Raw genomic sequence first — 25,281 nt, forward strand, 5'->3', positions numbered from 1 at the left:
TATCATATACTGTCCACTTAAAAGGTTAGTTACTTCGGTAGTAATTCCTGGGGTGTCCACTGGAAGCAGTTCAGAGCTTTCTTTTGCCCCACTTTTATTATGTCTGGTCCAGATTCTGGTTGGAAAACAGAATGTCCTTGTAGTTGGTTCTCTTCTTGGAATAAGACTACACAATATTTAGGTCTATAAAGTTATCCTATTGTTCCTAAATGTAGGGAAGAAAGACAGGAAAACTACTAGAAGCTACAGCCATGCTTTAGCAATCTACAAAGCTACAAATATATGAAAAATATAAAAAGCTAAAAATCTTAGGCATCACATGAAGCAATTGCAGACTTGCTAGGCTGTGCCTGGCTGCTGAGTTCTTCACTCAAGTGTCAGAAAACTTCTGAAAGTGCTAATAATCCCTGCTCCAACAGGACAGAAATCATAATTCAAGAGGGTGATACCTTTCTCTGGGCAACTATTTTGGGTCCCTGAGTGAGATCCTGAGCCAGGTAATTCTTCTTTGGGAATGTGGATATTTTGTTGGCCCTTTTGACTTGATCTTTGCAGCAAGGCTGAGGTGTTGCCCAGGTCTGGGGACACCGCTTAGTCCAAATACATGGGATTAGGGTGGGCTACAATACAGGGTTCAGAACTGGGTGTGTAAAAAGGAAAAGTTCCATTTCCTTTCTCCCTGGAATATTTTGTTCCCTTCAGTACCTTTAGAAGGAATTGATTTAAAACACTCTTCCTTTGCCCTGTTGTTATTGAAACCTTTTGAAGAGAAAGGTTTGGAACAAATATTTAAATATGCTTTTTCTGGAAGCACCAGATGAAATACTTGGAGCATCTCTGAAGCTCAGTTACTAACAAAAAAAACCCAAAAACCCAGAAACATTTCAACAAATATGAGAAGTGTAAGCTTTCCACTCCACTCATGTATCTGCTCTTGAGCCAAAAGAACTGGTTTTCATCCCCCCAAGGCTCTGATCCTCCTGAAATGAGGCGTTTTGGCCAGTTTCCTCGGCAAAATGTCAACTGGGCCATCTCTGGATGACATTGACATTTTGGCACTGGTGCCATCGGGACCTTGTTTAGGCTGTGAAGGTATTTTAACAGGCACAGTTAGTCAAGGAGTAGCACATATCCCAGCGCCTTCTCTGGCCTTCCCCAGGCTGAGAATTTATGTCCCAAATCCTCATAGGAAGAATATTTATGTGCAAAGGATGAATTAGTCTGGGATATCTCAGGATGCTCAGAGGGAACTGGCTCACTGTCAGTCACGCTTGGAAATGGTGTGAACATATGGGTGGCTTCAGAGCAAATGTGGCTGCACTCCCAGCACACAGCACTGGGAAAAATGGGACAATATTGCTACAGTGAGACTTCCCCTGCCAAGACAAAGTGGAATTGGGTCTCCACAGGCCTCCTGCCCCTTCAAACACACTGCAAGTTCAGCACATATCTTATTTGCTTCAGTTTGCAATGTGCCGGTGCCCAGAAACATAACTGCCATATGCCTGCAACCTTCTCAGCCCTGGTATTGGGTCAACAACTAGTCAGAGGTTTCCAGCACTGCCGGAGCCTTGCAGAAGCCTGAGAAAGAGAGAAGGGCCCTGCATGGATCTCTCCTTTCTGTGCAGCATGTGGCCATGCTCCAGCACACAGCCTGGGCAGAAATAATGACTGACAATCAAAAACAGCCTGTGAGCCTCATTCCTGAGCCCCTTTCAACCTCATGCCTTAAAATGGTGTGTACTGGGCAGGATACTTCTTATCAACACAGACAACTACACAAATTTTGGAAGGTGATAGTTCCTCCAAGCCCATCCCAGTACCGAGTGGTCACAAACAGCACTGAAAAAGTAGGCACTAAATCTTATTATTTTAGGTAGTTATACTCCTAAGAATTCAAAATTTTGTTGCATCTACAAAGGATGCAAGGAAAAGGCCATAATGGACCAGTAGCAAGGAGGAAAATGGTAGACTCTGTGGAGTGCAAACATCTGCAGAGACACAGGTCCTTCTGTGCACAATGACATTGCTTGTGCTGTGCTGCTGGGACAGCAGCAAATCAAACTGGCTGTGTAGAGGAGACTCAGCATCCATCTGGGCCTTTCTTTTCAGGCACCCAGCACCAATGGCTTTGGTGTAAAATGTAGACGTTCAAACAACAGGTCTGTCTCAGGTCCTGGCACTGAAACCATGACTAAAGCACTTTATATCTCTAAATTAACCCCTCCTGAAGTTTGAGGAGGTGGGCAGCTATATTCACCTGTAAAATAAGCTCTGCACAGTGAAGTGACTGGGGCTCAGTTGGCTAATGCAGTGCTGCCCCCGCCAGAGAGCTGTTCTCTGGATAAGGAAGCAATTTCAGTGGCCGAGACAATGGGAGGTTTATGCAGCAGGAGCAGCCAGGACTGCTGCTGTACCCATGGAAATCTTCCAGCACGGGAGGTGTCTGGCACACTGTCACTGGCTTCGAGCAGCAGAAATACCCTGGCTATTTCATTGCTCCAGTGAGCAGTGACAAACCAGGGTTCATAAGCTGGCTGCAGATCCACGAGCCATTGCACATTGCCTGGAAACCAGCAGTCTGCTGCAATCTGAGGCAGCTGCGCAATGATCCTCAGCCTTGCTTTGGCCACGATGACTTCAAGGGCTTGGGTGTCCATGAAACTCATGACATGAGTATTTTTGCACTGTGCAAAACATCACAGTGGTGTCACCACTTCAAGCTGTCAGCTTTGAGCATGGTTTCCCTGAGATTTAGGGTAGCATTGCCTACAGAAAGAGAGGCAGGGATGCATCCCAGTCCAAAGAGACTTTTCCGGACCACTTGGCCTCCATCCTGCTGACTTACCCATCGTGGTTTGCCAGGCACTGTGAAAGAAATAGCTCGTCTGGATGAAGGATGTTCACATCTTTATGGAATTGTCTTGTGGAAAGCATTTATGTTCCTAGTTCCTAAAACAGTTTGGGAACCCCATTTGCTTGTCCTTCCTGCTCACCCTTAGGTTGTTTCTGTAAGGAGAGGAAATCTTGGGATCAGTGTATGCCTCCCCTAGAGTGACACTGAGATTTGCCGCACCAGTCTCAAACTGGCCAGGCACAAGGAGGTCACAGAGTGGCAATATTCCAAATGACATTAAGGAGCGGATCAGCTTCTGGCTGATGAGAGAGGCAGCTCCTCCTCCACTGCACTGCAGGGGCAAGAGCCAAGCAGATTTGAAGTAAGGGACTCCTGGATTCCCAGAGTTGGCCACCACAGCCAGTCCCCCCAGCCCTGGACATGCAGCAGCAGCCCCAGGAGGGACGTGGGCAACGCTGCTGTCTGCCTTGGACAGTGCTTTGCAGCCAGCAGGGAACATAAGCCCTGCTGTAGCCCCTGGCTAAGGGCAATGAAAAATAATTAATCCATGTGTTGAATACCTTGCAGCAGTACAGAGGAAACCTGCCAAGCTGTGGGAGTGAGGAAGCGTGATCACCCCCACTTACCAGACAAGGAGTTCACACCTCGGGCTGAGCCAAACTAAAGCTGTAAGATGTGCCTGTCTGTCAGAAGCAGTGGGATGTTTGGAATCCAGCTGATTCCCACCATCCTTGCAGCTCCCATGGCTCTATTAATATCATTACTGTTGCAAGAACTATTATTTAGCATCAGGAAGAATGAAAAGGAAATATCACCCATGTCCTTGTTACCACATTAATGCCAGCCAATCTTTTCAGCAGATACCAGGTTTCAGTCTTTCCTGCTGGGCCACACCAATCCAAGCTGCTCTGGAGCTGCTCCTCACAGTGGATCTGATCCTACCAGACAAGTGACATTTCTGTGGCTAAGGCTCAGAACAGCAGGCTGGTCCCCTGCAGCCCAGCCCAGAAGAGAGCACCACGCTGGGCCAGAGGCACTGCCTGCAGCCTGTCCTTGAAACTCCCTCCTGCTGGGTTCAGAGAGGTGTCAGCCTTCGGTGGGAGAGAGTCACCTACCCTGGCATTAGGAAAAGCTTTTTGTTCTTTGAACTGCCTCGGGCACTTAAGTCATTAAGGCAGGAAGGGCTTACTCTAAGCAGCTAGAGGATTAGTGGAAGTTATAGGATACTCTCCGCTCTAATACTTTCCCTTTTTGCTTCAGCTGTTCTGTATATGTGAAGCAAAAAGGATGCCACTCTCATGATAAAGAAGGTCACTGTAACTGTGAGGTCCACAGACATGGCTACGAGGAAGGAGAAGGTCACGGCCACCCCCACAGACACACAATAGATAATGACAAGGCAGAGAAGGTCGCTGTCACTCCCATGGCCATACACACAGCCATGAGAAAGCCCCAAGCCCTTCCTACACGAGTCATTGTCATGGTTATTGGCATGAGAGCAGCTACAGAAGGAGCAGCCACGTTCCACCAGCTATGTGGGAAGCTATCCTCCCCATGCACAAGGAGACACGTGGCTACCACCCAGCTCAGAGCAATGTCATGGTATGGATAGACAAGGACCGAAGGATCCTGCAAAGAGGTGGACATGCCTGACCTCCTTGTGTTCTCTATGCTTTCAACTCAGTTGTTTCAAACCTACCGTCTATTTTAAAAAATCATTTACCTATTTAATGCTTCTAAAAGCCAGCAATTCAAAACGCTGCCCTGCACCTGCCACACAGGGCCAGGAGCACTTCTAGGAGCAGTCCCAGCCTGGACCAAGCAGGAGCACAACTGCGGGGATGAGGGAGACTTTTTGCCCAAAGGATGCCCAGTGCCCCGAACTCCAGTTGCGCACCCACAAGCTCAGCCCCATCCCCGACAGCCAGGCTGGCCCCGGGGCTCACAGTTCTCCGCAGCTCTCCTGGTGCCGGCGGCTGCGCCCCCGTGCCACCCCCCGCCCCGTGCCGGGCCCGCCTCCGCGGCCGCGCAAGCGCCGCGCCGAGCCGGGCAGAGCCCAGCCGGGCAAAGCCGAGCCGAGCCGAGCCAAGCCGAGCCAGGTAGAGCGGCGCCGAATCGGGCAGAGCCGCGCCGCACCGAGCCGAGCCGAGCCGAGCCAAGCCGGGACGCGCCGGGGCGCTACCGCCACCACCGCTCCGCAGTGTTCAGCACCGTGAGCACGGACAGCGCCCGCCGCCGCCGGCCATGGAGGCCGCGCCCGCCCCGCAGCCCCGGGAGCCGCCGCCCGAGGGGACGCACCGCGGTCGCGACCCCTCCTCGCCCAGGTAGGAGCTGCGGGATCGGGACAGGGGCGCGGAGCCGGTGCCCCGGCAGGTGGGAACTACCGCCCTGCTGCCACCCCCGGTTCTGTGTGTGGAAGTGGTCGGTGTCACTGGGTTTTCCTGGGACCAGGCCCCCCCAGTCCGGCCGAGGTGTGTCCCGTCCTCCCTCCGGGGGGTGCAGACAGAGTCCCTCACTGCCTGCCCAGCTGCCCACCCGCCATTCGGGCTCTGGCGATGTGCGCTGCCCAACCGGGGTCCTGGTTGCTCCTGCCCTGGGGCCAGGAACACCATGCGTAGCTAGTCGTGCCAGGGGGGCTTCCTGGTTTGGCCTCACGGACAGGTTTCGATCCTGCAACATGCTGTGCTCTCCCTTCTGCAGCAACGGGAGAGCTATTGTTGGGAAGCTCAGCGTGTTTCAGACAGAGACTTATTGCACTCAGCTGTGGGCAAACATGGATTTCAGTCGAAAGATCTCATCCATAAACCTTCACATCCCTCATCCCTCTGTGCCATATGCTCCCTTACCTGGTGTCTTAAGCCAGGTTAGCAGCCACAATCATCAGCATTTTCTGGAAACATCAACAAGCCCATAATCATGGGCAAGGAGCCATCCCATATTCACAAGTACACTGGCATTTGTTAGACCAGGGCAACCGACCTAAGCTCTTCAGATTCTGCTTGACAGAGCACACCCCGAGGTCAGCAGCACACAAATCCTTTCTGAAAGCCCAAGGGTTCCATTTCTGTCTGGTACAGGATATTCACGCTGAGGGAGCCCCACCCGCCCGGGAGCACTGACAGGGCACTCACTGCTCATCAGACAGCTCTGATGTCCTCGGCTAGAGGCTGCTGTGCTTGAGGGTCTGAGTCTTCAGCAACTCTCACACGGTTCAGCACTGGTTTAGACCTTGCACATTCAGTGGGGGCCAAGCTGTCACTGGAGCCATTTTCTTTGCTTGTCGGAGTACTCCTTAGCCATTCAGGTCTTGAAATGAGAACTGCAGCTTGCAAGAGGTAAGTTACAGAGAGTTAAGCCACCTGACACAGGTGTATTTCAAACTTCACCCTTTCTGCTCACTCAGTCTTAGCTCTGTGGTCTCCACCCTCTGCCCTAGCCAAGGCTCTTCATCATCAACAATCACCTCATCAGCAAAAAAACACAGATGTCAGAAAACACCACCTTCCTCCTGGCCTCTTTCAGCCTGGGACACCAAGGTGGGGATTTTCTTTTCCTTTCCCTTTCCATTTCAGTCCTCTTTTTTTTTTTTTCCTTCAAAACAAGGCTTAGCAAACATGATTTTCCCAGTGCAGACAGAGCTGTTCTGGCACTGAAAGCTGGCTGGGAACCTTGAGCTCTCTGTGTCTGGGTCTATCCCAGCACACACACCTGTATCCACAGCAGCAGCAGCAGCTGTCTGGTGTAAAGGTAAGGCTGCTGCACGAGTCAATGGAAAGGATTATAAAACTAAACTTTTCCTGGCAGACTACGTGGGAAGCAGAGTTTTGCAGTCTCATTAATTTTTCATGATGATTTAACATACTCAGGAGTCTCTAACAAAAAAACTGTAGGTCTTCTCAAGGGTATGCACGATCCTGCTGCTAGACTGAAAAAGCAAAACAAAAGAACTCCGCAGGAATTTTCAGTGCACAAGGATTTGCCGCAGCCAAAGGAGGAGATGGATTGCTCAGGAGTGCCTGTCTCTCCCTGTCAGGGAGACAGGGAGCTAGATAACGAGGTGACAGTGAAACACAATGAACCCTTCCCTAATCCCAGGGAAAGGGCATTCTTATCTCCTTAGAAAATACAAGGAAAAAAGCTCTTTTTCTCAAGAGCTCCACTGCAGTTTTGCTGGTGGTATGTTCAAAGAGAAATTTAAATTCCATTATAAAAGCACATTCTTAAAAAGTCATTTACAGCTCTCCAGGAAAAAGCTATTAGTCTAGATGGAAGCTGACCTATAGCACATGGATTTAATCCAGAATTAATATTTCTTTTTTACTTCGGAACACTTGTACAGCTGATATGCAAACAAAACTCTGCTAGAGGAAGGGAAGAAGGGGGAAAGAGAAACAAACTAGCTTTTTTCTTTAATTAATTAAATTTTGTGGCACTTAATGTCTAATTGAGCAAAGGTTCTTGATGAAAAAGGGCTCTGGTTGTAGGCAAGGTACAGACTACTGCCATTTTTCTCCTTGTTTTTATTCCCCCTTGAGATTCCTCTGGCAAAAGGAGAAGTTGTAGTTTGAGTCAGGCATCAGACAGCTCCATTCACTCAGTAGGTGTTTCCCATCTTTCATATGCAAAGTGCTTCTTTCTTGATCCTCTCTTTAGTATGCAAAGGGGGAAATGATCTATTAAAAAAAACCCCAGTGCTTATAGAAATGGGTTTGGTGAGGAGGGTGGAATTAGGCAAAGAGAGAAAGGAGCCATTCCTGCAAAAGGCTGAATATTTTTGGCCCATTACCCTCTCAGAACCTCATGTGCTCTCCTGCTGCTGTGGCTTGGAGGGGGGGACAGGGAGAGCCAAAAACTGGAACCGCTTAGGAAAAGGAAGGTGCCCGTATGCTACTATTTCCCTGCCCACAAAGCTTCCTCCATCCCAGCTCGGCTCTGTGTGCTGCAGAACGAAACCATCCTGAGGGGAATGTGCTGGGAGCAAGAAGCCAACATGGCATGTTTACAGTAAACCACCCTGCTAGGGCCAAGTGAGCAGCTAAAGCCTAAAGCCAGGTCCTGCAGCCATTCCCTGTGGGGCAGAAGGATGCTGGTCTCTGGAAGAGGGAGATAATCCCTGCCAAGGGGGTGGATTGACAGCATACAGCCCTTGGCTCCTGCCACAGACCCTGTATCCCACCACTGCTCCACATCCTTGCAGACCTAGAATGGCAGAAAACTGTCTCCTTAGAAATCCTGACCCTCTCTTTCCTGTTTCCTTGTGAGAAGAAGCTCTAGTTCTTTTGCTGGGTCCCCCACACGATGTGGGGCATTTGTGCCCTGGTACTCATCTCAGAGAAGCACTGCTCCATTCAGAGTGGCTTGGGCAGGTCCACAAATTGGATTATTATTCTGTCTAGACATCTCAGGGCAAGAGACGGGGAAGCAAACAGTGAAAGCAACACAGCTCACTGATGTGGGTAACAGGAGCAGTTAACCCTAGTCCATCCCTTCCCTTACACCCCTTCTTTTCTCCTTTCCCAGCATCTCTCTGGTTGCATCCAGCTGAGCCTGGAAAAGAAAATGGAGGTTGTCAGCTGCCTCTGTAGGCTTTTCTGCAGCCGAGACACCATTTCTGCCCATTTAATCCCAAAGATATCAAATATCTGACACAGCCCAGAGTGGGAATGAATGTAAAAAATAAGTCTTTGTCAGTGTCAGCATGGCAAGCAGAGTCCAGTGTGGTGCTCTGCCCTCTTCTCCTAATGTCTGACAGCAAACAGACATCAGAAATCCCCGGAAACATTTTTCTAACATAGTTCAGGGTCCTGAGGGCCAAGAAAAGTAATAGCAGCATGGTTTCAGGCAAAGAAGTAGCAGCCTACATGTCTGGTGCAGACCTCAGCAGACCAAAGGTTAAGATCACCAGCACTACAGCTAATTGGGAGAGCAGCAAGTGGAGACTCGAACTCTGTTGAGCTGCCAGCAGTGATTATCCAAAACGATCATTATTTGCAAGCTCCAGGTTTCCCTGGAGATTGTGGATAGCCAAGGTCACATTGTCATGGAGGTGGAGAGGGATGAGCATAAGGGAACTCATATCCAGAGGGTGATTGACAGAGCTGTAATTGTTTAGTCTGAGAAAGAGATAATGGAGAGAAGTCATGAGTGAATTATCCAAACTTGCCAAAGTTATTCCAGAATCTGAAGTCACTGAGCAGGTCAGGAATTGAGTTAGGAAACAACACGCGGGGGAAGAGCAGAACTTGACAGCATTTCACAGCAAAGATGGTAAACAAGGAGAGTGTGATTTCGTGTGAAATATTAGACTCAACGTTACTAACGTATGTGCAGAAAACCCGGAGGCAATCTGCAATATCCAAGAGTTTGGCATCTGCTTTCCCCACCAGGAGGTTTTGTAGCCGAGGGGTTTGTGGAAGAAGAATTTGTCACTGCATGGTCTCCTGCCTCTCCCTGACCATGTTCAAAGTATTTTGTAAAAGCCCTTTTGTTCTGCCCAGTGTCACATACTCAGTCTCAGATGAGGCAGACGGGCTAATTAAGTCATGAAAAGCCTCTGGTCCCAGATTACTGTGCAGATACAGTAGTTTAAAGGGATGAGAATTTTGCTTTTCCTCTGAAAAAAAAAAAAGATTGGGAATATAGTACAGTGTAGGAACATCAAAACACAAGATGTCAGTGCAGCAGTGTCTTTATGAATTATGCACTGTAGGAGAGCATCACCTATTTAAAGTGTGCAAAAACTAAGGAAAACAATGGGATCAAGGTCGAGAAAAAAGAGTAACTTAGAGGCAACAAAAAGGGAGTCAGAAAAGGTCTAGACCTTGTCAAAGCATAACACTACCATGACCTCAGCCCTCTGATGAAAACTCGCTGCAGTACAAAACTACAAACCACAAAACTACAAACCACAAAACTACAAAACCACTGGACACATGGGAAGAGCAGGATGATTTACACTTAAAGCTTGAGAGTGTGGCTTGAGGGACCCTCCAGGTGAGCTGTCCCAAACAACTTCTGCCCCTGCAGCTCACTAGCATTGTAGAGGACATGGTGGTTTAGCATCCTCCCATCACGTTGCCTCTATAATTAGTGGAGAAGTGCAATGACTAATTAAAGGTGTAATCTTATGTGTTGACTGCCACAGACCTTAATCTTTCCCTGGTCTGTCTGCAGCGCTCCTGCCCCGTGCTGCACCTGAATCCCTGGCTGTAAGAACCCCAAACAAGATTTCAGATTGCATCTCCTGAGCAGCTTTGCTGGCACTGCATTTGTAATCTCATATATGACAAGTGTGCAATCTCCTGTTGTGAACTACCTTTATACAGAGCTCTAACACAAATCACACGCTTGAAAGGCCAGGTAATCCTGTCACTAATCCACCTGAGACAGGACAGCGAGGACTTCAAGCCTATTGTTGATGTTATTTGACAAGTTCTGTGGGTGACTGGGATATCATTGTCACAGTTCAGGAGCTTCTGCTTTGCCAGCTGCTCTCCCTCTTGCTGTATTGAACCAGCTCAAGTCTTACCAGTACCTTGATTGCAGCTTAGAGGCAAATGAGCACGGGGACTGCTCGGGACAACCTTATCTCAACCTTACCTCACTGAGGTGAGATAAGGTGTGTGCACACACCTGTCTGCTGGTTTTCTGGCACCTGCTTCAGCACAGACACTGACTTCTTTCCAGTTACTTTGCATTTGGACATCAGTTACGGCTTCTGAAGTCAGGACCCAGGAATGTATTATCTGTGTCTGAAACTGCTGCAACTTTCTTTAGGCTTGGAAACTAAATGTAGCATTGGATGGTGCTTAATCAGGCAAGATTTCTCTGTTACTGGTCCCTGGACTGGTACAGTGTGCAAGTGAAGCTATGTGTGATGCCTGTGCCATGAGTGTCCACTGGTGTAACTACTACCATGAACATGACTCTGCTGTAATGAGTTTAATGAAATAAGCTCATTTTGTACAATCATGAAATACAGTTTATCAGTGTTGATAAACTCAGCTGATGTTGGAAAATAGCACAGACTGCCAAGGCCAATATGTCCTGCTTTCTGGAAAAAATAGCAATTTTCAAGCAATACTGAGCTAATAGTATTCTGTAGATTCTTTTGTCTTTGATAATCTCATGCCAGTTAACTTTGGGTGCAATTCCAGAGACATGTAATCACTAAAATTCTGCCCTTTTCCAAGGTTGTGAGAAAAATAAATGAGAGAGACTCTAAAAATATAAAAAACATCCTTTCCCCAACTTTTTACCTAGATTTTTTCCCCACATTGCACCAGGTGCCTCAGGCTAAAGTTCATCTCACTGCAGTCTTGCTCTAACCCTCATAATTCTTTGATGACTTGAGACATTTTGTGATTCTGGCTGGCCTGGACTGTTCGTCCTTTTTAATCCTGGACGCCAGGCACTGCAGCAAGACACATAATTCAGCTGTAAGAGACCATGGCACGTGCTCTGAACGAGGACCAGAAACTGCTGGTGTTTGCATCTCTTGGGACAGTAATTCCTAAAGTATTTTTGGGGTCAGAAGGACCTCAGTCTATTGTGTGTGAAGGGGTTTTTGGTGTCACATAGACTAAGCAATCCCTCGAAGTATTATTCAAACTTTCTCCAAGCTAGCAAAATCTCTCAGGCTCCATAAATCAAGAACTATAGGAATGAAATGATGTTTTAAATTCCTTGGAGAGAAGAAAGTGTGTCCTGCAGACACCACATTACTTGGGAACTGGAGTCTGCAAACATTTTGTCTAAGTAAATTCAGCAGCCAGAAGACAGTCAAGTTTCAAAGGATCTATAGAGATCCCAGTCCATCCCCTTCCTACAAGGTAAGACCAATAAAATTTGTTGCTGTCATCCTTGGGATATGTGTGTCTAAAAAGTTCCTGAAGAGCCCAGTGGAGCATGCAGGACATGGGAGCCATTAAGGAATGTGCCAGGCTGGAGGCTAAAAGTCCTGTTAGATGTCACAGCCCTCAGGTTCACTGCTCAGCTGTGTCAGTGCCAGGGATGACTCACTCTCCTGCTGACCCAACATGGAGCAGTGCCAGTCCTCCTGCAGAGCAATCACACTAATTAATCCTCCCAAGGAGTGCAGATAATTGAGTGGCTTCTTCACATGCAGATTCCTTTGGTTTCTGTTTGTCCAGACCTCTGTAATCTCTCTGGGTCCTGAGTTAGGACCCCCCTGCCACAGTGAAATATCCTGGAGAATTTTTGGGTGGGATATTACCCAATTTTTCAAACTTCTGAAGCAACACACACAAAGGATGGATTACAGGATTCTCCATCACTTGGGATCCCTGAATAAGTCATGGATGTCTTTATAAAAAGCATAATCCAGTTCAGCCCTTAGGCTGACTCCTGGTACAGGATACAGTGGGTGAGGTTTGACATTTGTGTTATGTGGGAGGTCTGTGAGCATCTCCAGCTCTTGGGATGCAACTCCCCAGCACAGCCTTTCAACCTCTCCCACTTTACCTTTCCCTTCATTTCTCTCATAGGGAAAAACAAAATGCAGGACCTTGCCAGACCTGCCTTGCCATGCCAGAGATTGGGAATGCTGAGCTCAGCTACAGTGGCACTTCCTGGGAAAAAATCTGCCCAGTCCATCACTGCCCCATTCCTGCATCCCCTGGGCTGGGGGAAGACAACTTGCCCTCCTCCAGCCACACACTTGGGCCAGTCTCCACCCAGTCCAATGGCCAGGTGCCATCAAGCTCACAGGACTCACAGCAGCACCACCCATATTACCCCTGCAACCAGGAGGAGTCCCGAGGCAACTACGGCCTGCCCTCACTCCCTGGGCATGGCGAGAGGCCTGTGCTGTGTTCCCACCTTTCCAGTGGTGATCTTGTGCCAGCTTCCCACCATGAGGCCTCGGAAACACCCTGGAAGCAGTGGTCCCCTGGGCAGCGGCGGCCGGTGCAACATCATGTTGTCACAGTCAGGTAAGAGGCACATGGAGGGAGGCTCAAAAGAGCGTCTTCCAGACTTGGTGGGGGGAAGTGGGAGAGATGAGGAATGTCTGAACTGTGATGGATGAAACATGGGTTTGCTCTTCAGCTCAGAGCAGCAGCTGCTCCAAAACACATGGAAGGATCCAGTTTGCTCTCTACCTCTGTGTGGCATACAGAGAGCTGCCATTCCCATGCCAGGGAGAGATGGGATTTATTTCTCAAGGGAGTGGCTGGCTAAAGCCAAGGTCATTCAGTCACTCGTAGGTCATGCAGTGTGAATATGCCCATCTTCCTTTACCTTTGTATTTTCTCCCTTTGCACTCCAAGGCACCCAGCTGCCAGTCCTTTATCTTGGCAGAGTTCTCAGTGATGGGAACAGAGTTCATTTTTTTCCTGCCCCCACAGACACTCCTGCCAGTGCTGGAAGGGAGTGGCAGCAGAGAGGGTAATAAGCACTGGCTACAGCTGAGCATGAGCGATACAAAAGGGGGGAACATTATTTGGCTTTCCAGGTTGGGCAGCAACCAGTGTATGAATTCTTTGTTGTCCATGACAGAATCCACTTGTGTGCAGTGCCCGGGTAACAACAGCCTGAGCTACAACCTCTGCTCCTTCCAGCCAGCACCATCCTTCCTCTAGAGTGTGCCTTTTAGGGTCCACTCTTGGCACAAGAGATCATGATCCCTTCACTGCTGTAGCCATAGCCACTGAATCCTGATAAAAAAGGATTCCTTTTTTGCCTGTGTACAGCATTGCAGTGTTAGGCACAAAAGCCCTTTAGAGTCTCATTTTCCAGCCATTTACATGGGATTTAATTTGCTTGTGTTTGTGTAGATGAACTGCAGTCAAAGAAGCCTGGGTCCTTTTCCTGAATCGTTTTCCTGGATCCTTTTTCTGGATCCTTTTTCACTCATATGCTATCAACAAAATTGCCAACCACGTCCTCTGTAACAGGTTATTTAAGTAGGAAGCACGGCTGGATTGTAAATCCCTGGCAGAGTGTGCAGCACCAGCAGTCAGAAAAGTGATAACATAATAATGCCAGAATGAGGTTTTTAATCCAAGCAAATCTGCTTGAAGAGCTATTGTGAGGGAATTAGCACAGGATGGGCAGTGTATTGCTGGAGAGAGACCTCACTTTGATAATCTGGGGAGGCTTTTGCTCTACTCCTCTCTGTCCTGAATCTACAGAGCATTAGTGTGATGAGCAAAACACAGAATCATTTATTACATGAGCCACCCGGAGTGACTCTGCCATGGGGAGCTCTCCTCCACTGCTTTTCCATTTCTCCCACTCATAACAAGGCTAGGAAGGATGAGCTGCCTCAAGGTCTCCACTTGGCTGCTGCAAGGAGGGGGAGCCATCTGCCCAACACAGATATTGGAGTGCAGCAGGACAGGAGCGTAGGAAGGTGAGAGGAGGAGGGAGCACTGGCTGAGCAGAGCTTGGCACAGCTGCAGGAGGAGGTGGGAGCAGTTCTTTGGAAGCTGTGACCAAGCCAAGGCCATGCCAGACTGGGGCATGTTTCAAGGGGACGTTTCAGTGCAGAAAGAGAGAGCAGAACAAAACGTCCTGGAGATATCTGACCCAACAAGATGCAGCTTTTCTGACAGGATGCTGGTGGAAGGCTTGTCCTCAGGGATTAATTAACAAACTTTGGATCCCCTGGAGAAGGCTTTATTTCCCCTCTTAGAGCCCTTCAAGTAAGAGTAACAAATGCTCCTCTGTGAAGAAAATCCAAATAAAGTATTTTTAGCAGCTCCGCTGGCTTTCTGCTCTTATAGCCTGAAAAGACAGTCTTTGGAGGGACCCAGGAAACAAATGAAAGTCACCTTTTTGGTGAGCTGAGCTGAACAGAAAATAAAAGCTATCTATAGTTGTTGCTAGCCCAGCTCATGAGATTTGGAAAAGATGTTTCCTTTTGTCAAGAAACACTTTAGGAAGTGCAGGAAAAGCACTTAAAGAGAGCACCAGAGAGATTTTAATGGATGAGATCTGCAATGGGATTTCTATAGGACTGCATTGCTAATGTCCAGTACTCTCTGGAGGGTTTTCTGAGAGGAGTGACTACATGGCTTCCCATCCTGTTTGGTTAAAATGGGAGAGGAAAAGGCTCTATTATTCATTAAACTAATTCACACAGTGATAGAACTGTGTCAGCACTGGCTAACCTTGGTGCTTACAGCCCTGCAAGGGTTAACCTGCTCAGGGATCAGCCCAGCCCTGGGCTTCCCAGGAAAATAATAAATGAACACATCTTTTTTCCTTTCTGTCTGCAGACATGACAAAGCTTTCAGGATGCCAAAAAGGTATGTTTAACAGCAAAAGCTTCCTGTCCTTGTACCCTGTGATCAGTGCTCTCCTGTCCTGCTATTAGGAGAAGCAGAGTGCTACTGCTGGTGACAACCCAGCAGGCCCAGCTCCAGAGGCGAGGTCAGCACTCCTGGGGCTTTCCACTCTTTGGAAAAATCTCCATTTGCTTGTGAGATCAATTTAACCTGCATTAATGAATAGTAACACTGTCTTAGTAGCTGTTCTTGGGCAGGTGCCTGGCTCTAGCCCATACAGTAGCTTTATATATATATAATAATTCTATATGTGTCTCTGTGTGTGTGTGTATATGTGAGTGTATATATATATATATAAGTGTGTGTGTGTGTGTAAGATTAATCCAGCTTGTACTATCAGAGGAGTAAAAAGGAAAAGAGCCCATCCATGAAATAAACTCATCTTTTCAAAAGACAGAAAATTTTAAATACATTTATCAAAATTAAAATAATTTGATTGCTTTCTACTTCTGTTTAAAATCTGACTTTTGTAAACTATTGCTTCTGGATAGTTTGGATAAGCACCTTCTGTCATCAGTGACTGAAGCTGATTCTTTTTGTTCTTTTTTTCTAGTAATTGGGCATGGAAATATCCAAAACAGCCTCCAGAAATTAGGTACACTAATGAATAGAGCAGTTTTGTTTATTTTCATAGTAGTAAAGTCTTCATATATGAAAACAAACTTGAAAAGGTAATTGTAAATTAAAAAAAAAAAGGCAAAATAAAAAAAAAAATCAAAAGTCACGTGAAAAGCTGCTTGAAGTGCTTGTGATAACTTCTAATTAAGAAATAGCTGAGGTGGAGTCCCAGGCAAAAGGGGCAAAAGAGCGGGCAAGGAGAAACATTCCATATCAAATAAAGTTCATAACTATTTCACTTCCCTTCACAAATATTTGTCAGCTATTTTTGAACAAAGAATTTCTTATATTTCAGAAGTACATCAGAATACAAAAGAACTAGCCTGCCAAACCAGAGCAGGAGCCCATTCTGCTATCTTACATCTCAACTGATATTTCTGAGGAAGACAAAAATCTTGACACAGTAAAACCTGCATTAGTAAAAAATGTGGGAGAGCAACTTTCATAGATCATCCTATACGGGAGACAGTTTGTCCCAAAGGAAAAACAGAACTCGGATAGAAAATTTTACACGAGCTCCTTAAGAACAAAAGTAACTGGCAAATAATACTTGGGCCAGAGTAAGCTGCTTCCCTGGAAGGGTTTTGATGTCATCAAAATTTTGTGATACATAATTAAAATTGAATGTATTCTAGTGAATATGTATGAATTTAGAGCAGTGTCTAAATACACTAATTTAGACAATGACAGTGGGCTTGCTTGGGTCAGTTACCTTCAGGGACTCTTCAGAATTATCCAAAGATTTCTCAGGGTCCAGTTTGGAAATCTGTAGCTTAAACTGTTGCAGCCACCAGCTGACATTGCACAATGCGGGGGAAATTAAAAGGCTCTTTGTAATTTCAATCTTTGAACTTAAATGTTTAAAGCTTCATTCTGCTCGAGGACACAAGAGTCTGTTTTTTATTATTTCTGATTGAAAAAGCTGGAAAACGCAGAGAGGCAAAATGTAATTACCCGAGTTAATTAGAGCTGCCTGCAAATATTCAGTTAGAGGTGTAATATGTTCATTAATAGCTGCACTAGAGCCTCCAAGCTTCACAGTAAATAACTGCAAAACCAGAGACCCTGATTTTTCCCTTCCTGTTACTCACACCTCATTGGCTCAACAGCAGGTTTTGTGCTCAGAGCAGAAGCATCTGAGCAGAAGCATCTTAGCAGCTGCCATTTTTCTCCTCCTGTTGCCTGCAGTTACTCGCAGCTGATTGCCGAGTGGCCGCTGGCCGTGCTGGTGCTGTGCTCTGTGGCGGCAGCGATCTGCACCGTGGCTGGGCTGCTGGTTGGGAATCTGCCTGACTTTTCAGAACCCCTAATGGTAAGTTCCTACAGCTGAGGGATCAATAGGAATGTAAGGAAAATCCACGCCCAGCCAGCGATATCATCCCTCCAAGATGAGCAGAATGTGCCAGTCTTGCACAGCTGTCCCTGACACACAGGGAGAACACAACCCATGCTCATCCCTCAGCCATGCTGTGCACTCCCACCAGTGCCCTCACTCCAGTGTGGAGACACTGCCAACACAAACTGGGATTGCTCCCTTTGCTCCCTTTCCAAGGCTGGAAGGCTGGGATTGCCCACAGTGAATAGCTAGGCTTGGCAGAGACTGGATAGAGGAGCTGGCTTTGGCTCCTACAGTCTGTGCATGAGACTTTTTGAGAGCGTGCCCTGTTCTGAGCACTATGCACGTGGAATGTTTTCCATGAGGAATGCCACATTCCCTAAAATCATTCCTGCCTCTGGTTCATGAAGGAATCTTGAGAAAATAAGAATACACTAGAGTTTGTCCACAAAAAGGAAAATTAGTGCCATTTCTGTAAGGGACTACTACACTTAAAAAGGAGGAGAAATTCTTAGGAGATCAGGGAGAGATAATTGTAGCCATTGTTGAGGGTAAAGGAAAGAGAAGGGAAAGGGAAAGGGAAAGGGAAAGGGAAAGGGAAAGGGAAAGGGAAAGGGAAAAGGTTCATATTTTTTCTCTTATCTCTGGGATGCAGTATTTCCAGGGAAAGTTCAATTCATGTATCTCTCCAAGATGCGGTAATAGTCTCATACAGTTTCCATGTGTTGGAGGAGACCTAAGGACAGCTGAGCTGAAGTGGAGCTGTGACAAAGCCCTTTTCCTTGCTGCAGGGTTTCGAGCCGCGGGACACTGACATTGGCAGGAAGCTCATTGTGTGGAGGAATATCGAGAGCCATACAGGCTACAAGAAGACCCTTTCCCTTTCTCCCTTTGCCAAGAAGAAAAGGTATTTGAGCTTGGTTTGGGGGATTTGAGGAACATGTTGGTTGTAAAGTCCCATATTCAACATTCCAAAATATCTATGTGAATTCCATACATGCTATGTTTAAAAGTAACCGAGGCATTGGAGGGTTTGAAGTCTGTGTGCCTGCAATGGATTTAGGCTCCTTATTGCTGTGTCTGGCACCAGAGCCTTGTCAGTGAATGTAACTCCCAGCCAAACACTCTCTTGTTAATAATCATAGTTATTAACAATAATCTGCCCTCTTGCTAGCTATGATGACCTTGGCGTTGGCAGAGGACAGAAGGCTGCTCAGGGAGAACAAGCAGCGAGGACACGGAGAATGGTGGAAACCATCTATGGAGCAGATGGATTCTTCTGTGGTCCCCCAGGTGACTGAAATCTTGATGAGGCAGTAAATATTGCATACCCAGAACTCAATTGACATAACTCTCAGAACTCAGGACACAGGGAATACTCTGATTTTGCTCTAAGCAAGCAGTGTGTGCAATTCCACCTGTGAGAGTTCTGACAGTGCCCTCCCAGCACTTCATACATCAGTGGTCAGAAAAGGCTGGTTCAGAAATTCTGGAGAGTAGTTTCTCCTTCTTAACTCTTTGCCATATTTCTTGTTTTCCCTTTAGAAATATACCTTGACAGCACACGTTAAAGGACCAATGTTTTCACCATTTACCCATATCAAAAGTGAATAAAAAACGGTGTATGCCCTGCTTGCTGTCTGCTCCCTCTCTCTTGTCTGCTCCCTCTCCCTCTCTGTTCCTTCCTTCTTTTCTTCTTGAAAAATGTACATGGCAGTAAAATTTGGAGAGAAAAACAGAAAACTCCAACACCCCCCTAGATTTGTCCCAAAATGGGCACTAGTAAGTAGAAAGAAGAGGAACAGCATGAAGATATTTTTATTCTCTTCCCTGCCTTCTATCCACTTCTGAAACAAGTCACACACAAAACATTCAGGTCCTTGGGAGTTTTTGGCTGAGCTCAAGCTCCTCCCTTGTTCCAGGGATGCAGAACCAGATGCCAGCAGTCACTAAAGGCAAGCTGACATTTGATTTTGAAAATGCCCTGATGCTGCTGACCAGTTTCAAGGGGCAGGGGTGAGGTCACACAAAGCACATGCTCACTCTACTGTCTTGTGACCTGCTTCCCTCCAGGGAGCCCTCCAGAGCAGTCCTATGGACAAAGATATATATTTATTTTTTCTGTGAAGACAGAGTCTACTCCAAACAGCCTGGCTGACTCATCTTCATTACCTAATCCTTTTATGATTTTTTTTTCCTTCTTCTTTATATAGAAAAGAGCTATTCCCAGCTGGTATTTATGTCCACAACTGCTGGGAGCTTATGGAACTTGCAAGCAATTCAGTCTATGTGTCAAATGGAACAAGACAAGGTCAGTGATGGCAGGAAGAACACATGTACAGGCTGTCTCTTTTCTGTCTGCTGCAGTCTTTGATGTCTTGCTGAGAGGATGCCAGACAAAAAACAATGTCAGCTATTGCAACAGGTTTCACCTGGAGGATTCCAAAACATTTCACCTACTTGGCAATATAGGGATGATCCCACCTGCCAGTTGCAAATTAAACAAGAATAAATGGAGACTGAACAGGTCCAGAAGCCAAAGCTGTCCATCAGAAGCTGCTGAGGATTTTGGGCAGCAGAACATAATTACAGAAATTGAGCTAGCAGCTTGGAGACTGGTGGCAAGTTTTACAAATGGAAAGTTTAATTGGATGAGCTGTATTTGCTATAGGAGCCAATTTTTCAAATCTGCAGTTATAAAATATAATTAATGGACAGGGTTTAATTTTTGCAAAAGGCTACCGACTTTCCAAAACTTTGGTGTTTGGGATTTGTCCCTGGGAGGAGGGCCAGGGATGGGTAGTACACCTTGGATAAAGGGAAAAGGGGGAGAGGAGAGGAGAGGAGAGGAGAGGAGAGGAGAGGAGAGGAGAGGAGAGGAGAGGAGAGGAGAGGAGAGGAGAGGAGAGGAGAGGAGAGGAGAGGAGAGGAGAGGAGAGGAGAGGAGAGGAGAGGAGAGGAGAGGAGAGGAGAGGAGAGGAGAGGAGAGGAGAGGAGAGGAGAGGAGAGGAGAGGAGAGGAGAGGAGAGGAGAGGAGAGGAGAGGAGAGGAGAGGAGAGGAGAGGAGAGGAGAGGAGAGGAGAGGAGAGGAGAGGAGAGGAGAGGAGAGGAGAGGAGAGGAGAGGAGAGGATTACTGCAGTGAGTAAGGAACACTGAAACTGCAAGAGTGGGTCTGATCTGATGCCCCCTCATGTTTTTCAGATACGCTCACATGTGCATTTTAGAGACCTCTGCCAGCGCACTGAAGCCAACGAATGCTGCCCAAGCTGGTCTCTGGGGAACTACATTGCTGTCCTGTACAACAGATCTTCATGTCTGGAGATAACCCAAGGAGACATCTCCCACACCCTGGCCCTGCTCCGTGCCTGTGCTCCAGACTACCACCGAGGTGTCCTCACTCCGTCCTGCATAGGCCCCGAGGCTGTCAGACAGAAACACTCTCAGTGTGCCCAAGTCCCAGAGAAATGTACCCGCTTCAATGCCATCTACCAGCTGCTTCACTTCTTGGTTGACAGGGACTTTCTCAGTCCCCAGACAATGGAGTACCAAGTGCCCTCTCTCAAATACAGCCTGCTTTTCCTGCCTACAAGAAAAGGTGCATCTATGATGGGGATCTACTTAGACAACCTTGAAACTTGGGATCTGTTTGATAACTACACATCTATCACTGGAATGGACCTGGGCCTTAAACAGAAACTATTCCAGCACTACCTTTTACTAGATACTAAGTATCCAGTGCTGGCAATATTAGCTATTTTTCTAAGCATTTCTTTTTATTTACGCTCAGTGTTTATTACCTTGATGGTCCTGCTCGCTGTTGTCAGTTCTTTGATGATCTCCTACTTCTTGTACAAGGTAGCCTTCAGATTCACCTATTTCCCTTTTGTAAACCTGACAGCAGTCATCATTCTCAGCAGCATTTGTGCCAACCACACTTTTGTCTTCTTCGACCTGTGGAACCTCAGCAAGAGTCAGAACCCTTCCGCAGGGCTTGCTCAGTGGGTGAGTCAAACCATGCACCATTTTGCCTATCTCATGCTGGCCTCATGCTTCACAACTGGTGCTGCCTTTTACGCCAGCTACATCAGCAACATCACAGCCATCCGCTGCTTTGCTGTCTACATGGGCACCTCGGTGCTGGTAAACCTGGTTTTCATGATGACCTGGCTGCCCTCTTCGGCCGTGCTCTACGAGCGCTATATCGCAACGACCTGCGTTTACAAGCCAGAAGCCTACTGGAACAACAGCAGCCACAAGAGAGTCGCTCTCTCCATCCATTACATCCTCCGGGCTCTCCAGAACACACTGTCTGAAACCTCCAAGCTGCTCTTTGAAAAGCTTCTGCCTTGTGGGGTCATCAAGTTTCGGTACATCTGGATCTGCTGGTTTGCTGCCTTAGCCATAGGAGGTGCCTACATTTCCTGTTCCAACCCCAAACTCAAACTCCCGACTCTGGAGACATCATCTGTCCAAGTGTTCAGGCTGAGCCATCCCTTTGAGAGGTACGATTCCGAGTACTGCCACCAATTCATGTTTGAGAGGCTGGAGCATGGAGAAGGGCAGCGTATGCCTGTCACCATAGTCTGGGGCATTCTGCCCGTGGATAATGGGGACCATTTCAATCCAAAAAGCAATGGCACCCTAGTGACAGACACCACCTTCACCATCCAAAACCCTGATGCCCAGAAGTGGCTCCTTGAATTCTGCCAAAAAGTGAAGAACAAAACTTTCTATTACTCTGATGCAGAACAGAAATCTACTGTGTGCTTCATGGAGGAGTTCCTCAGATGGATGGACAGTCGCCAATGCTCCCAGCGAGACCACAGCTTCAATCTTTGCTGTAACCAGTTCTCCTTCCCTTACAGAAGCGAAGTCTTCCTGCACTGCATCAAAATGATGCTCCTGGAAGAGGGCAGGGAAGGGGCAGAAACATATGATCTGGGCCTCAGATTTGATGGGGAGGGAAATGTCGCTGCCTTAGTGCTGCAGTTTCAAACTATCTATCACTATACCTTCAACTACAGCAGAGCCAAACAATTCTATGAGGAAATCAGCCTCTGGATAACAGAGGAAATGAAAACTGCCCCCGTGGGGCTTCAGAACGGATGGTTTACCAGTAAACTAGAGCTGTACAACCTCCAGCACAGTCTCAGCACAGAAACCATGGTGGTCATGGGGCTCTCCGTAGCCATTTCCTTCGTGGTGCTGCTGCTCACGACCTGGAACGTTCTCCTTAGCGTTTTCTCTGTTACTGCCATTGCAGGCACCGTCCTGGTAACCATTGGCCTCTTGGTCCTCTTGGAGTGGCAGCTCAATGCAGTGGAGTCTCTCTTCATTTCAGCTGCAGTAGGTCTCTCTGTTGACTTCACTGTCAACTACTGCATCTCCTATCACCTGTGCCCCCATTCCGACCGCCTGAGCCGAGTGGCCTTTTCCCTGAAGCAGATGAGCTGTGCCACAGCCATGGCAGCTTCTGCTCTCTTCTCTGCAGGGGTCATTATGTTGCCTGCCACAGTCCTGGCGTACAGGAAGCTGGGGATATTCATCATGATGATCAATTGTATCAGCTGTGGGTTTGCCAGCCTCTTCTTCCAGTCGCTCTGCTGCTTCTTCGGCCCGGAGAAGAATTGCGGGCAGATCCTTTGGCCTTGTGCCCACACCATGAAAGACTACTCTGATGACTCCGGGCCGAATGGAAACTTTGCCTGTGGGGGCAGCGAGAAGCAAAACCGGTTGCGGAAGGTCCAGGAGTCCAACACTGCAAACGAACAATACGAGCTCCAACCCTTGTCTAGGAAACTCAGCGACAGTTTTGACAACAGCACTTCCACAAGCAAGCTGTCCAACCGGCCCTCTGTGCTCTCTGAAGACATACAAGTTGAAGACAACAGATGCCCTCGAGTGGGAACGCACCCCTCCCTGGAAAGAGAGAGACACAGTCTGCAGGACACACTCGGAGACCAGCAGGTCAGCCTGTGCCAATGTCCTGCCTTGCAAACTTCCTCTCCTTACAAGCACAGCACCTCAGAAACAGAAATTCACAGGGAGAGACTCTGCCAAGATTGTCGCTGTCGAAAGTATGGTCTGAAAGCATGGGATGGGTCTGGGCTGGACCACATCCAGCCAGCTGGCATGAAAGAAGAAGGGCAGCTCAATAAATCCCAGTGCTCCAGTGACACTGCCCAGCAGCAGTCAGATTATACCTCAGACCACAGTCCTCTCCCTGCTGCTGACATCTACAAAATTCACAGATGCCTTTGTTCTCTTGGCAGCTCTTTTGATATGCTCAACATCTCCAGCGAGACGTCAATCAGCGATTTTGAGCAAGGCCTGAAGCTGGCTGAGTCAGCCAGTTCCTGTCCCGATGCCTTAGAGCTGTCTGACTCCTATGGTAACGCGGAGCGGGGCTACCTGAATGGGAAGAGAGATACCCTGCGGCTGGACCTGAGGGAGACTGTCTTTGATGTGTCTCCAGCTGCATCACAGCAGAACAGCTCTTCATGGAAAAATCGGTTTGGATTGGGGAACGAAGGGCCGGTCGTGCTGCCCAACAGCCAGCCAGACATGCCTGATGTTTGGATCAAACGATCCAGTGCACAAAGTTCCGGTTACAACAGCTGAGACCGCGCAGAAAGCAAAGCTGCTGCTAGGGAAAGGGGAAGCCTGAATGTCCTTAGAGCTGTAAATATCAATTTTTTCCTCCCACCTCTCCTAGAGCTGAGACTTGAGACTATTTCTTAGTGTTTCAGCTGTGCAAAACGTGTGTTTTCACAGGAATCAGCAGATCTGATGCCAGCGAGAGGATGTGAGAGCCATCATGATGAACTACAAGCCCTCTGACTTCCAGTGTCTGCTGCCATGTTCACAGCTGTTCACAGGACTTACCGAGTAAACCTGGTTTGTCATTTCCTACAAGATGATTAGGTTTTGTTTGCTTGAGATAAATAATGAGGCGAAGGTCCCCAGGTATTTAACGACAGAGAAAGAGAGCTCATGTTTAAAAAAAAAAAAAATTTTTAAAAAAATTCCAAAACTGAACTACTGAAAATCTAGGTATCAAATGAAGTGTATTGTGAATAATAAAAATTAAAGTATTACATTTTCTATTTTATGCAAAGTCCAGATCTACAGACCCCATCAAAATAGCTCAGATATTATAAAAAGTCCTGTCAAGACTTCTGAGTTGACACAGCCTCTTCCTGACCATGGAAGAGGCTGAAGAATCCAGTCTAAATCTATTTCCAGTAACAACTTCTGCTTGTTTTATCTGAAGGAATTCTAATGCTGCCAAAGATTTTCAGTGTGAATTTCCCCCTTGAGGGATTAAGTCCTTGTCCCCCCAGACTCAGGTGCCTTGTTGTGTCCTCTTTACAGAGTGTTTCCACACAAGGCATTCCCCTCAAATATGTAACTTTTTTAAATTCACATATCTGGTGAAATATTGAATTTTAGGGTTTTCCCCTCTCTATCAGAAACAAACAGGAAAACAAACATTGATTTGCCCTTATTTGTGGAAAAATAAAACATTCTCTCTACAAGTTGACATACAATAAATGCTTGTAACAACCTTTCCTAAAATCTGTGTGATGTTTGTCACCAAGAGCACTGTGGTTATTCATCTTTTAAGTGCCCAATATATCTTCCAAAGGGAAGTATACATCTTTAAAATACTTATTCTTCTGACATCCAAGAGTTGTTCCTGCGCTGTGGGAGACAGACAGCAAATCCCTGATATCCATGAGTGACATGGACTTTTAAAACTAATACCAGAGTTTGAAACATGTCAAACATGTCAGTTGCGTGGTTCTGTATTTTTCATGTTTCAGTTTTAGGGTTTTATCCTAAAATTGTCATAGTGAATGTTCAGGTGGGTATTTAGGCAGCCAAAGCCACCGCCAGGCTGGAACTGCAGCATCCTCCTCAAGGAGCTGCTTCCCTTTGCTATCGGGAGAGACTGCCCACCCATTAGGAAAACCATGTTAGCAAACACTGCAAAAATATCTTTAAGTCGGGAAACATTTTAAACAGATGCCTTATTTCACCTTACGGCATTGGAGGGTAATTTTAGTACCACCAGCAGCATCGGCACCCTCACAGCTTTTGACACCTACACGTCCGCACAGACGGCCACAAACCCCTTGATCTTCGGGCTTCGAGT

At 47.2% G+C, this 25,281-nt stretch overlaps 2 protein-coding genes across 8 annotated transcripts in view; one reads left to right on the forward strand and one right to left on the reverse strand.

The window, feature by feature from the left end:
- The window catches only part of CCDC9B (coiled-coil domain containing 9B), a 47,802-nt gene extending 41,625 nt beyond the window's left edge, over positions 1–6,177 (reverse strand). For 5 of the 7 annotated variants that reach the window (XM_053979956.1, XM_053979960.1, XM_053979961.1 and 2 more), the window contains exon 1: positions 5,989–6,177. The gene's annotated coding sequence lies outside the window, so the exon portion shown is untranslated. Of the gene's footprint in view, positions 1–33; positions 200–5,703; positions 5,812–5,988 lie in introns of those variants that run through there. The other 2 variants (XM_053979958.1, XM_053979957.1) reach the window with 2 other exon arrangements.
- Positions 6,178–12,173: 5,996 nt separating this feature from the next.
- On the forward strand, positions 12,174–24,138 carry DISP2 (dispatched RND transporter family member 2). The gene is given in 8 exon segments (XM_053980003.1): positions 12,174–12,326; positions 12,329–12,810; positions 15,100–15,129; positions 16,975–17,098; positions 17,914–18,029; positions 18,297–18,415; positions 19,336–19,433; positions 20,325–24,138. Coding segments are annotated over 8 exon segments (4,542 nt in total). The 3' UTR covers positions 23,745–24,138.
- Positions 24,139–25,281: the final 1,143 nt, after the last annotated feature.

Source organism: Vidua macroura, chromosome 6, assembly GCF_024509145.1.
Source record: "Vidua macroura isolate BioBank_ID:100142 chromosome 6, ASM2450914v1, whole genome shotgun sequence".
In the NCBI taxonomy this organism is placed as follows: domain Eukaryota; kingdom Metazoa; phylum Chordata; class Aves; order Passeriformes; family Viduidae; genus Vidua; species Vidua macroura.